Source organism: Accipiter gentilis, chromosome 21 (assembly GCF_929443795.1).
Source record: "Accipiter gentilis chromosome 21, bAccGen1.1, whole genome shotgun sequence".
Lineage (NCBI taxonomy): Eukaryota > Metazoa > Chordata > Aves > Accipitriformes > Accipitridae > Astur > Astur gentilis.
The window spans coordinates 7,203,517-7,217,031 of record NC_064900.1 but is presented as its reverse complement, the minus strand read 5'-3'; the positions used below and the strand labels follow the sequence as shown (position 1 = coordinate 7,217,031).

General features: G+C 37.3%; 1 protein-coding gene across 1 annotated transcript in view; it reads right to left on the bottom strand.

The window, feature by feature from the left end:
- ATG3 (autophagy related 3) overlaps positions 1 to 13,515 on the bottom strand; it is a 31,427-nt gene that overhangs the window by 10,553 nt on the left and 7,359 nt on the right. The window contains 7 exon segments of the mRNA XM_049825018.1: positions 4,621 to 4,748; positions 5,421 to 5,576; positions 6,354 to 6,388; positions 6,904 to 6,985; positions 8,964 to 9,013; positions 11,064 to 11,171; positions 12,965 to 13,035. Coding sequence (XP_049680975.1) covers positions 4,621 to 4,748; positions 5,421 to 5,576; positions 6,354 to 6,388; positions 6,904 to 6,985; positions 8,964 to 9,013; positions 11,064 to 11,171; positions 12,965 to 13,035 — 630 coding nt within the window.

The following is a 13,515-nucleotide window of genomic DNA, read 5'->3' as shown; positions in this document are numbered from 1 at the left end:
TTTCTAAGGACTAGTTAGATATCTGCATCCATAATAGCCACAGTAACGGTCATTCTTACTGTCATACAGTTACTCTGAAAAGCTTTCCAGGTGGTTTATAAACTTTGAAAAGTTTGTTTCCTGTTTTCAGTTTCCTTCTATAAGAAAATTTTGAGGAATTAATATGAAGTATGTATACTCCCCAATGGAAAGAAATAAGAACTTTGGGAGAAATATCATCTAAAATATCCTGCTATCAAAAAATCTCAATTTTATTTTATTTTTTTTACTTCTGAATAAAAAGACCCCCAGAAGTAATTCTTAAGATGACTAAATACACTACATGCTCCCCAGTGCTTGTTCCAGGACCCGTCTGTAGATCACTTGAGCTATCAAATAGATCAGACATTTAAAACATCTACTAAAAATCACCTAATTTACTTTCAGGTATGTTGGCCAACTCTTGAGGTGGTTCAAGTAATATAAGTGAGTTACTATTCATATTCCAAGTCAGAAATACTGCTGTTCCTATTGAAAACAAATTAAGATATACAGAGTTAAGACTATACATTAAAGGGTTAAAAATAAGTTGAAAGAAGCTGATTTCTTAGATTGGTTAGATGACCCTTTATGCTCTCATCAAGAATGTTTGCTTTCCAGCTGGAGAATGCCTCTCCTGTTTTGCAATTGACCAAAGCTGTCAGTCAAAATATTTATCAACTTCACATTGGAATTCAGCACAGCTGACATACTGACATTATCTGAGTATCTGCTGAAAGGGAAATATGTACCATCAGAAAGTAAAAAAATAAAAGCCTTCCTGACATATGGGGAAAAAAGCCCTACAGAAATTTTTCATTCCCCCTCCCTCGCAGTTCCTAGAGATAAAAGGCCTTCCACAGGGCTTTTAGTGTAGTGGGTAACAACTATAAGCTTCCATAACAGAGCGTAAAATGCAAGACTTTTTAGGAAAGTGTACTTTCAAGAAAAAAAATTACCTATGAATTTGATTCAGTGTCTGTAACTGCTCACACACAATGAGACAGATGTGGAAAAACCCACAAATATCATCATTAGGAGAAACATTCAGAATTTGCAATAGTCAGTTAACCTTAAAATACACAATTCACCGATCCTTGCCGTTGCCTTTAGTCACTTCCGTGCAGATATTCATAAAGTACATAAGAAGGAAAAAGAGTTCAGAAGCCTAGCACCATTTATTCTAAAACAGAGAAAAATAAGCCTTTGGAATTAGTGCAAGTATAGTGCAGATATAATTGTAAATGTGTTTAGTAGTTAACTAGTTTGATAGTCCCTTCATAACACCCACGTAAAGTTGAGGATTGTGATTAAACCAGTTTACAGCAATTAATGAGGAAGTTGACTATGTTCCTTCCAGTACCATAAAAATGCTGACAAGAAATATAATTTAGAGCAGAGCTGCAAGATGAACAGTTTCAACTAACTACTCAAAATAGAAGCAATCTCAAGCAGCTGACAGCGGCACCAGACTGCTGTTTCTTTCCTTTCTCTGACGCATGACAGATAGACACGTCACAAGAAATAGTCAAATAAGTTTAGGACCATCCAAATACCCTCCATTACACAATTCTTGTAACGTGCATGGAAGCAACAGCAGCAGAGTTAGCTAAACACTGGTACTTCCTAGCTAAATTAAGAACAAAACAACATTTTCAGCTATTATTTTTCACCTCAGAAGCCCAGACCTTATTAGCTGTTAGCCACACCAATTTAAGAAAATAGAATAGCTCACCTCAGAGAGTAAGAGAACATAACTTAAAATCTCCATCTTAGATACGCTGTTAGCCTCATTCTTCAGTCTCAAGATGACCTTTTCAAACATTTCCAAAGTTAAGCAGTTGCTGGTCAATTAGATTGCTTTCTAAGAAGGACTAGGCAGTTTCCTCCACAATTAAGGCCACCAACAAATCTGTTTCATTGTGATATCAATCATCTCTTTCATGCTTAAAAGACTAATTGGAACAAGTGCCATGATGCAAGCCATTTCTTCAAGTATAGACGTGAATTACATAACAAAGGCACTGGCACTTCACTGGCTTCAGAGGAAGAAGGGAAAACATGCACACAGAGCTCTCATCCATGAAGACTCTCAATCCAAATTCACAGACCAGCATTAAATTGGTTCTTACTCTGCAAAGGTGTTCGCAAAATTAAGCAGACTGCATTGCAGCCACAGGCCAGTATAAAACCCACAGTTCTACCTAGTCAGTGAGGGCCATCATGCCCAAATATCAGGTCATCTTTGTTTCTTCTGAGAGTGCCCTCCCAGCCTGCAACCATCAACAGGAGCTTCTTCCCAAGCAATTTATTAGCCGGGCTTCCAGCAATCCCTAAATTAAGCCGTGGCTTCAGGCCTTTTTTCCTCCTTTTCTCCTATTAATCATCTTCCTAGTTAGGCCTGTTAAGCCTTCCCACATTCATGCCATCTGACACTCCTTCAAAAACACTAGCTGCACAAAAAGCTGCATCCATTTTTTTGTCCAAAACCCTGCAGACAGCAATCAGTAAGACAAACTCACTAACAGGTTGACGTATTAAGACCGGTAAGTTCATACAAGGTACAAGAACACCTTATTGGATCAAACCGAAGGTCTACCACGTCCTGTTTGTTATCTTACAGTACATGCTCAAGAAAGAGGCCAGAGCAAGCACCTAGTAATGCTTCCCCCAAAGTACTACTAGTTTCCAGCAGTATGCAACCCAGGGACTTTCTAATTCTGGAGCATTCTGATAACTTCACTTTTAACAACTCTTGACAAATTTTTCTTTCATTAACATCATATTGCTTAAATAAATATTTAGTTTATTTAGGCACTATGTGCAGAGTTTAATCCTTTTTCTGGCTTTGAACACACTAGCAGTAAGTAGCATTCAAATGCCACCAGTTTTACTATTAGAAAAAACCTGAACACCTATTATTTCACCTTCTGTACCATTCATGATAAAGGTCACTGAACTCCTTTCTCAGCTGCCTCTTCCAAAGCTGAAGGGTCCCAGGTTATTCAATCATTTCTTATAGGAAAGAGCTTCATAACCTCAGTTATCCCGGACAACCCCTCTGTATCTTTTCCAGTTTATCTTCCTCCATCTCACAGACTAGAGAACAGATGACCAGAGCTGTACTGCAGTATGAAACATGTGGGTGGTGCCACAGATTAAGAGAGGCCTTACTTATGCTGTTTTCTGTTCTATTCTTTATTCTTTTCCTAACAGTTTTCTAAGTTCTGCTTCCTGTAGTACTCTCAAGCACCGAGACTGACATTTTCACAGGCCTATTGTGTCAGTGTAGACTTAAACCTGAGAATTTAAAGACCTACAATAAACTTTATCACTTCAAGATTTTCTACAAGACAGCTAAACTGGGGAAAACAGCTACTTCCCAGTTGTACAATGGCTTCTCTGCTCAATACTGTCCAGAGAAAAGCCTGCCTGCTTGGTGAAAGCAAAGACTGTTGTAAAGCAGTAGTTAAAGAACTATGAACTGGAAGAAACACGAGATACGGATTTACAAAGCCCATGAATATACATCCTCATAATAAGATCAAATGCAGCCGTAACCTATTTGGTGCAAAGCTCCCTTGCTCTCTCTCTAAAGAATAGTATACCCTTCCCAAGACTAATCTTATGATCAAATAATTCCTAAACTAGAAACAAGAATGTTTTGAGTCTGCAAAAACTACTACAAGCTTGTCAACAACAAGCTGATTACTGACACCTCAGCTAGTGACATGAAGTGCTTCTTTAAGTCAAAAGAAATTACAAGACTTAAAGGGGCAACCTGGACTTTTTTTTTTTTTTTAAACATATGCAAGACTACAAAGGGTGTCTCTTTTTTAAAAATGAGATAAAACGCCACACTCCTATCTCTAAGAACTTCATACTATCAAGAAGCTGAGGAGTTACACTGTTTAAGATATTGACTCTGTATCCCTAAGATACCTAAAGGGATGTTAGGGTCTACATCTAAGATGAAAGACACCTTTCAAAGACCTAGAAAAAACTATCCGTGCAGCTAGTCAAACTACAGACTTCCTATATCTTGGGTGAGAAATGTGGAAAATGCAACAGAAAAGACCCTGAAAACACAACTGTGTTCTACAGTTGTGTTCAACAAATATTTCAGTGTGGCAATTAGAGGACCTCTATTTATCAGCGTAAAATTTCAAGGACTTCTGGGGGAGCAGAAGGTAGTTATTACAAAATAAGAAAGAGTTTATTTCATGTTCAAATAGCTTTTTCAACTCCCAAAATATACATTATACTTTTACCCTCCCCAAAAAGCAGCAAATTAAAGTATAGGAGAACTTTCTTTTATAGAGTTCTAGTAGTCTGCCATCTTCTGGAGTCTGTAGGGAAGTGGAGGAAAAGCAAGTTGAGCAGAGAAGACAGCTCTAACTGTAGCATACACTTGCAGCAGTGAGCACGGGAATGACTTCAGAGAATCGCTGCTACCTTCCTTTCATACTCCCTCAGAAGCTAACAGACCACTATGGCAGCCAACTGTGTAAATGTGTCCAGAAAACCTGAACCAAATCCTTAACGAGACCAGTGAAGTGCCTTGTGTCTGCATGCTGAATCAGACCAGAAAGAAAATCTTACCTGCATGGATGAACCGAGCACATGGGAGGTGGAGGAAGATGAGGATGGTTTTCAATGGTCACCGTTTTCTTGACATGATCTTGACTGATATCTTCATACATATGCTCTACTGTTAAAGGCTGCCGTTGCTATATGGGAAAAAGGAGCACGAGAATGAAAGCATTACTAACAAAGAATTGCTGAGAAGGAGCAAAAGATTCCAACACCATTAATAGATGAAGCACCATAAATTATAATTATCTAATATAAAACAGTTCTGAAGGTACACTGAAAGAACTGAGTGTGTTAAAATCTATATGGTATAAAAACAGTACTGCACAATTTTTTGGTTTTACTATACCAGGTGAATTGTAAAGTCAATATATTTGAAAACTACCTAGGTTCCCATCTAGGTATTTCAGCTGTAAGCCCTAGCCCACTTTAACTCAATAAACTTAGTCATTAAAGGGAAGAGTGATTTATCTAATCCTCTCCCTCTGAAGATCATGAAAACACATGCCTATTTACTTGATTAAATTCACTGGGGTTATTACTAGGTCTACAGAGCTAACAGAAACTCAAATGACAGAGCATGATTTCTTTCCTTCTAAATGTGTTCGGTTACACAGTACAATTTTCAGTTAAATTGTTCCTACTTCCTGAAAGTACTGTAAATACTGTCTGCAGCCCTGACTGTATAATGGTTTTCTCACCATTTTTTCCTTACATTTCAACTATGAATAAGCAACAAAATAGCCTTGCTATTTGACTCAGTGAATCTAATTTCACAGAAGTGGGGAAAAAACCTAACATATCTATACCTCATCATATCCAAACAACCAGAGCCTTGGAGTTTGGTAATATTTGTCGTAAGTGATGTAGAGGTCGTAAGTTCTAGTCTGTAGAATAGCATCTTCCCCTCCAACATCAACTTTAGCTTTGTTAGCTTCTACAATCTGTCTTGTGTCAAGCGTTGCCTAGGTCAAAGTAAAAATGACAACATTAGTATAGTCTTGTTCCAGTTCCCTCCTTTCCCACCCCAAGTAGTTACGTAAAGCTGTAAAACTGAAATTAATGTTCTTAAGTGAGCATTAAAAAACATAGGCTTTTGGGTTTTGTTTTTACCTTTAAATTAGGAGTATCGGCTTCTCTCCCACCAAATGTTTTTTTGGTTTTATTTTTGGTGGAGTTTTTTTTTTTTTTTTTAAAAGGTCCAATTTCTTAAAGAACCATGCAACTACATTGTCACATCCCCCTCCTTTCTTTCACCAAGAATTTTTGAACCCAACAGACAATTCAAATGAAATTCAGAAGACAGAGGTCTCAGTTTATGCAGGTTCATTAAGGCCTTAGCAGGGTACTACAAATAACGATGCCCTCTGTTTTCTCTCATGACAGCCTGGTGCATCAATGTAATCTGTTGAACCTATAAGCCACTCATCCTTCACATATAAGCCTCATGAACAACCACTGCATTTTTTTATCTCTTGTGAATACAGCACTGTGTGTAAGCAGACCGAAAAGGATAAGCAAAAAAAAGCAAAATTACTGTGATCAAAACCTTTGAGGACCTAAGAGTTAAGGTTACTGCAGTAGGTTGGCAGGAGACAAATCCATAGGAAACCAGGCTCACTGATCCCACTGCTCATAACAAGCTTGCTATGTCATCCATTTGTTATCACTATTTTTACTTTGCTTGTGCTCATATTGGTGATAAGCATTGCAACAGACAAGATAGAGAACTGTTCACTCACATCATCTGTCTCCAATAGCCCACTTTCTTCATACTCTGAAAAGAAACCCATAAAATTCTGTGTTCAGCTTGTAGCTAGTCATCATATTTCTCATTCATAAACAACTCCTTTAAAACAATCTACTTGTATCTAAAGATGTTTTATTCAGGTAGACTTCCCAATCCCCAAACCAGACTATACCTTTTTTAATACAAATTTGACCAAGCCTACAGTAAGTACATGATGAGCAACCCTTAAGTGGTTTTAAGTAGGCAGGTTGAGTTTAAGTGTAGGTATGAAGCAGCAAGGAAGCTGTGCTAAATCCCTAATTTATACTTGCTTGGATCTGTTCTGCTATTCAAATTAATCTCCCAGTCACTAACATTCACACAGGTTTCAGCACACAAGTTAGAGTAAACATGCATCAATAAGACCATACAAAAGATCATAAACTGCATATCCCTGCTGAATTTTTCAGCATGCATTCCATGAAGAGTAGTGTTCTCTTAGAGTGTACTGCTTTAGTTAAAGGCCTGAAATAAAGCATGTCCCACCCAATTTAAGGAAATACCTTCCATGTCTGCAGCTTCTCCTTCATCTTCCTCATCATCATCCTCACAAGATGCTGAACGTTCTGGTATTTTTATATTATCCTTTAGAAGTTAAATTGAAAACACTGCTTTAAAGACTGCTGCATCTACACAGCCTAACAGCCCCAGAAAATTCAAGGTATAAGTCCAGTCAATACATACAGTGAACCAGAAACATAATTTCTGCAACATTAAGGAAGACTATACTAAACTCAAATATTTGCTTACTAACCAATCTTAATTTCAAAGTCCTAGTATGATGTTAAAAATCCGCTTAAAAAGTTCTCCTTTGACTTTGTAATCTGGAATGATTTAAGTCCTAAGCAAAGAAGAATAAACATGGTGTTAAACAGCCCATAATTTCTTTTCAAAAAACCCACCTATCTCAAATGACAGGCAATGACTAAACAGCTATGTTTAGTACATGCAGGTTAAGATTTTGTGTGTCCTAAACCACAGCCAACTGTACAGCAGTTTTCATAGAATCACAGAATATCTCAACTTGGAAGGGACCCATAAGGATGATCGAGTCCAAATCCCTGCTGCTCACAGGACTACCTAAAATTAAATCATATGACGAAGACTGTCATCCAGTTCCATAAACTAAGAGCGTCATCCAGTTCCGTAACTGTTTTTAAAACGAAGGAGTCCCAAAAGATATCATGTTTTGATATCGTTGTCTGAGGAAGCACAGTTCAACAGAAATGAATATGACACAAGCCCTCAGCCAACTTTTTCTTTTGGGCATTGTGGGCCTATGCATAGCATTTGAACCCAACAGGATAACCCCAGTGAAATTCAGAAGAGGGAGGTATCGATTTACGCAGGTTTCACGAAGACTTTAAGAGAGTACTCCAAATAATGATTACAATTAGAGGCTGCTCTAATTGTAAGCATCAGGTGGCTGGTTTCCTCATTGAAAAAAAACTCCAAACCAGTAAGAAACTAAGCTGCGAAGTGCTTTGGCAAAGGATAGGACCTGTGGTCCACGAAATTAAGTACTGTACAACAAGCAATTTTTCTACACACAATATAAGTTAAGTCCAATTCATAACACATAACAGCAGTTATGAATCACAATAACATTCTGCAAGTATATATATTTCACAGAAATAGTGATCACCTTTAGGTATTCCTTAGGGTGCTTCTTCCACCCTTATGTCACTGACTTGTGAAAAAGCAGTATTTTTACTATCTTCAGCACAGTCTCACTTGAAATACATGTACTTCACAGTGCATCATATCAATAGCATTCTGAGCTGTTTACAGTTGTGCGGTAGCATGCGGCAGCCCATTCTCTTTCCTCCTAATTTTTAGAATTCAAAATTTTGTGCTTGGATGGTTTAACAAACTCTCATAGCACACAGACACAACTCCACTTTAACAACCAACTCATCTTTAAAAGCATTTTGTGTCTCTGTGACTTTCTCCACATTTCTTAAACATGTTAGCTAACTCATTTCCATTTCAAGTACTTCCACCTGTTCTGTTTCATGAGGACTTAAGTTTCAGATTTGGCTACTGCTGCAGAGTGACTTTTTGGAAACATGTGCAGAAACTGATGACTTTGTAAGACATATACCTTTAAGCAGTTTTAGTACTTCTAAACTTGAGGGCACAAGCCTGTCAAACAGGACCAAATGCATTAAAAACTCTGCTTGCAGTATTAAAGATTACAAAGAAATACTTTACATCCCTACATAATTTTTCCATATAAAAATTTCTTTATGCTGGATCTCCAAAGATTTCTTGAGACACAACGGTGCACTATTACTGTAAACAGAATTTCATTCTCAGTTTGTAGAAGCCTGGCACAAGACATTCCAAAAAAGAACACTGCCTCAGTAAACACATAGTAATAAGGAGATGCACATACTTAGAATAATATCATGGGCTCTCTGAAGGTCAATGTATATCTGCAACACACCTAGTGACAAAGTATATTTTAATCTTTCACAGGCCGTACTAGATTGCTGCAGGTAAGACTTCTATTACCTTTAGGTCCTGTAATAAAGCAAGAGGAAAATTTAGAAACAAGTACCTTACTGTCTAGTGTGATCTCCTTAACTGCTTCTGTTGCACCCACTACACCTGTTAATTGAACAAGAATTTTCCATTAAAAAAGCTTGTTTCTTTGTTAAAGAGTATAGAAAGAGGTTGAAAAGATTTCAGAAAGCAACGTATGACCTTTCAAAGCTAAATCTCACAACAATTTTGATATGTGAAGGGCTGTTTATTTGGTACTGGTAGCATGCTTGGTGCTGGACATCCATAAACAAACCATACCAGTAACATGGAGCACAACAGCACAGCTCTTGCACGTCATACAAATTTTGTTGATTGAACACTGCAAAGTAATTTGGATTTTTATTTTAAGGAATTTTTGCATAAAAGTGAGTTCAGGATAGGCATTCATGTCACAATAATGGAACTCAACTTCATGAGCAAGGCATGCGTTTATGAATATTTCTAAGCATCTTGAAAGCAAGGTGTTCATGACAAAGCATAATGTAGCAGAACACTCAATGCTTTTAGCCGAGAGGAAGTCAGAGTAAAAAACATGCCAAATCACAGTAGTATCGGCTCTTGAGTTCCTCCCCATTAGCCTTCTAGTTTTACTGCAGCTCTCACTCCGTACTCTTTGGGACACATGACAAGATTCTGCTTTGACACAGTATGTTTATCTAATTAACTCTTCAGCTGAAAATAAGTTACATCATTATGAGGAATGAACCTGGTATCAAGTAACTGTTCATCAGAAATAACTGTTTAAAGAAAAGGAATGCCAGTTGAATGCTGCTTGGAAACAATGCAATTCTAGTGGCTGTGTGGTCATTTACATATGTTTATTCCTACCAGAAAAAGGGGAGTTATAAAGGACATCTATACAGATGGGTGGAAACAGATTTTCTTTTTTTTTTTTTTTTTTTTTATCTCTTTTGACAGTGTTTGGAGACCTGGCCAGGTCTAGTCAGAGTGTTACAGTTGTGCTACCACAGCATGGTGCCCAAACCAGTCAACCCTAAAAAGAAAAACTTGGCAGAGGGGCCTATCCACAGCGGGGATGAAGAATGCATCCTTAATTCAAGGATATGACAAAGCTATACCAAACGATTTCTTTGGTGTGGGGTGTTCAATTATGAACTGTGATAGATTTAAGAATCGCCAGTGATGAAAAATGTACATCTACAGAAATAAAAGGCATCTTCTCTCACCCTTTTTCTCCCCAGCCTGGCTGAACTGTTCAGAGAACTTCTTCCACATTACAGCAAAAAATTTAAATTAAAAAGTAAAAACCGAGTGGAGTACCTTCTAGGTTTGGAAATGGTGGAGAAACCATCACTGAAAGATTTTATTAACTCGCAATAGAACATCAAGAAACAGACTAAAACTAATAAAATTGCCAATTCTTAGAAAAGAACAAAAGGATTTGTAAGAGGCTGTGCTAGAAAAGCTAACAAGATACATTCACGTAAGCAGTAATTTTTAGACTTCTTTATAAACACAAGCTCATCTAAGGACTTAGTGTAAAAAAGGATCATCTCCCACACTTATCTCTGTATTTAACAGTATTTTCTTTCTTCTTAGTGCCACCACCCCTCCTGCCCTCCTTCACTCAGTGACCTCAGATACTAAGATAATATTCATTTTCTAACAATTCTCCCTTTTAGTTCAATCCAACAATTCAACAGAATGGGAAACACTGAAATAATTAAATTAGTTAAGGTCATCTTTAAGATAAAGATCTCAATGCGCTTCACATGCAGTCTTGCAAAAAAAGAGTAATTTGCATATTCTTCAAACAACTAATTTAAACCAGCGTTCTCTTCATAGGATCTCCTTACTAAGGAATAAGCTCATTTTTAAAAATAACTTCCTAGAACTTTAATAAAAGAATACTGAAATAATTTATTGTCAACACCTCTGAAAAGTAGCTGTTTCTGGCATACACAGCCATACAGTTAAACACCTAAGCCAGTCCTGTACCAATCAGGTGGGTAGCTGGCAACGCAACTTATTTCTTCCAGATTAGATACTAGTACACAGTCATCTATATATAAGAAAGATTTTACCTTCTAAGAGTGGAAACTGAAAATCTTTCAGATTACCAACGCAAAGTCTGAAAAAAGACTTTGAATACCTGCATTGTGAAAAGTGTCTACCCATCCCCCATCACCATCATCTTCTTCTATAATTGCTTCCTGCTCATCCGAGTACTCCATCTGCTTACATCTTTTGTAGCATGGCACTGCAAAAAAATTGCAAAACAAAACAAATGCAGTCACTCCTATACAAAACCAGACTGGAGCAACAAATTATTCTACAAGGCCTTCTGAAATATGGTAGTCTCTCATACATCCTTATTTAAGGAATCCTAAAGGTATATTTCAATTGCAAATGCATGAACTTAAAAAAATGTTTATGTGCTGTACCAGATATTTTATTTCATGTACAGTACAACGCTTGCAGTGGCCTTAAAAGTTCATTCTTCTGTTACCCATTAGAGCACTTTCATCCACACTCTTAAGGATTAGAAAAGAATTAACTTCTCATTTGCTAACAACTGGAGACAACCTATTTGTTTTCTTCACATTGCTAAGCAACTTTTAGTTTAAGTACAACTTTGCCTGGATTAGCATCAGTTTACTGAACTAATTTGTCTTCAGAATTCTGCTAAAAGTTTGCATTAGCTATTTATGTGATGTATTAGGTATGCTTAATTATAAATTAACATCTAGAAGTTTGGAAGAGATTAGTATTAATATGTTATTTACAGGAACTATAGTCATATGCGTTACAGAGCCATTCAAGTACAGATTCATACAAAGTGTTCAGAAAATAGTCAAAGAAAAAATGCAGATCTGATTAAGGCAAAACAGGCATTATCCAACATCATAAACAAGGACTATGTTAAAAATGCTCCTTTTGTACTAATATGGAGAAACACCCACCTCCCCCCCCCCCCCCCCCCCCCCCCCGCTGCATGAAGTGCAGAATTTGTAAATTGCCCTTAGACCTTTCAGAAAGGGAGGAGAGGGGTGTGAAAGTCACAGTGAAGAGTTCTTCAAAGACTTCCAAAATGAGGTCTGTAGGACAGCTCCTGGCCTCCACCCATAGCCCACAACTTTTACTCAGGTGGTAGGCCAATGTGTTACCATCAGCAGGAAACACGTTATTTTGAAATGTGATCTAGAAGGATCAGAGCAATGAGGGACCCTGGAAGTGGGGGCAGGGGGAGAGAAACAAAGTAGATCACCTGGCCATCCAGCCATCAGGACCATCTTAGGAAAGCCCGTCCAACACTACTGTAAGCATTTTCACATGATAGCACACTGCAAGACTCCAAAAGCCAACAAGCGAAATCCAAGTATAAAATACAACCCATTGCAGGTAAAAATCTCCTCAGGCTGTTCTTAGTACTAAAGGTTCATCTAATGGCGTTATCTTTGACACATCTTCATACAATATCTTCTGAGAAAATTATTTCCCCGTGGTTGTGCCAAGATGTTAGCCTTCTCATCCATAAAAAAGCTAGTCACCACAAGTATTATATATACACAACCATGAAGCTGATCAAAATTGTATTTAAAATTGTATTTTATATTATTGTTATTGACAGGGATAGTGACATTAATTACTATCTGAAGTAGAAGTATCAGTGTCATTATGAAAGACATTTTACGAACACTTCAATAGCCTGAGTTTTCCAAAAGAATGAGGAAAATAAACATTTTCCTTTTAGACACTGAATATGAGTTGAAGGACAGGAGAAAAGAAAGACATACAAGGAGGTTTATAATGTTTAAACTTCATTTCTGCTTCATCAAGGCAAGCTGTATTACTAGTATAAAGCCCTGCTAACAACTGGTCTAAGGAAAAGATTTTAGATGTGCAGGAAAAACTTTTTAATATTGCAAAGCCAAAGCATCCAAAGTGCAAGATATTTGCTTTCCCTGTCAATACAGACAATCAGTAGAGTTGATAGCACAGTCAACCATGCTATCAATCCTAAGAATACTTATATTTAAACTTCAGCCTTACCATTTTTAGTTACCAAAAACTGTTTGTCTGTTGGCAGATAAGCCTTGACTTTTAGTTCTTCTCCTGAAGCCCTGTAAAATGAAGTGCACCATAAAAGGTTGAGAATTTGATGATCTGCAAACAAAAAACCCCTTCTATTTCCAGTGTTTATCAGGAATATTTTATATACCTCTCTTGACCTATTCTCAGAATCTGTTTGCTATGCCTTTACTCTTCCCTATACAAAGACTTTGATATAGGTATGGGGTCAAAAAGGTTGGCCACCCCTAAACTATGGAGTTTGGATCAAAACTATTTTCAGCTTCAAAAACTGCTTTCACTTTGAGATGGCCAAAGACAGGTTGACAGGACAATCTAGTCTATAAGAAATTTTCTAGGATCAGCAACAACATAGTCCCAAACGGCTGAAGAAAGCAACCTCAGAAAAAGCAAGAAATAGACCTCTATAAATATAAAACCTGCCCATAGTCACTACAACTCAAGTAATCTTTGCCAAGTTCACATTACTCAAGCATTTGCTTTCACCTTCAGTGGTTTTTGGTTTGAAATAA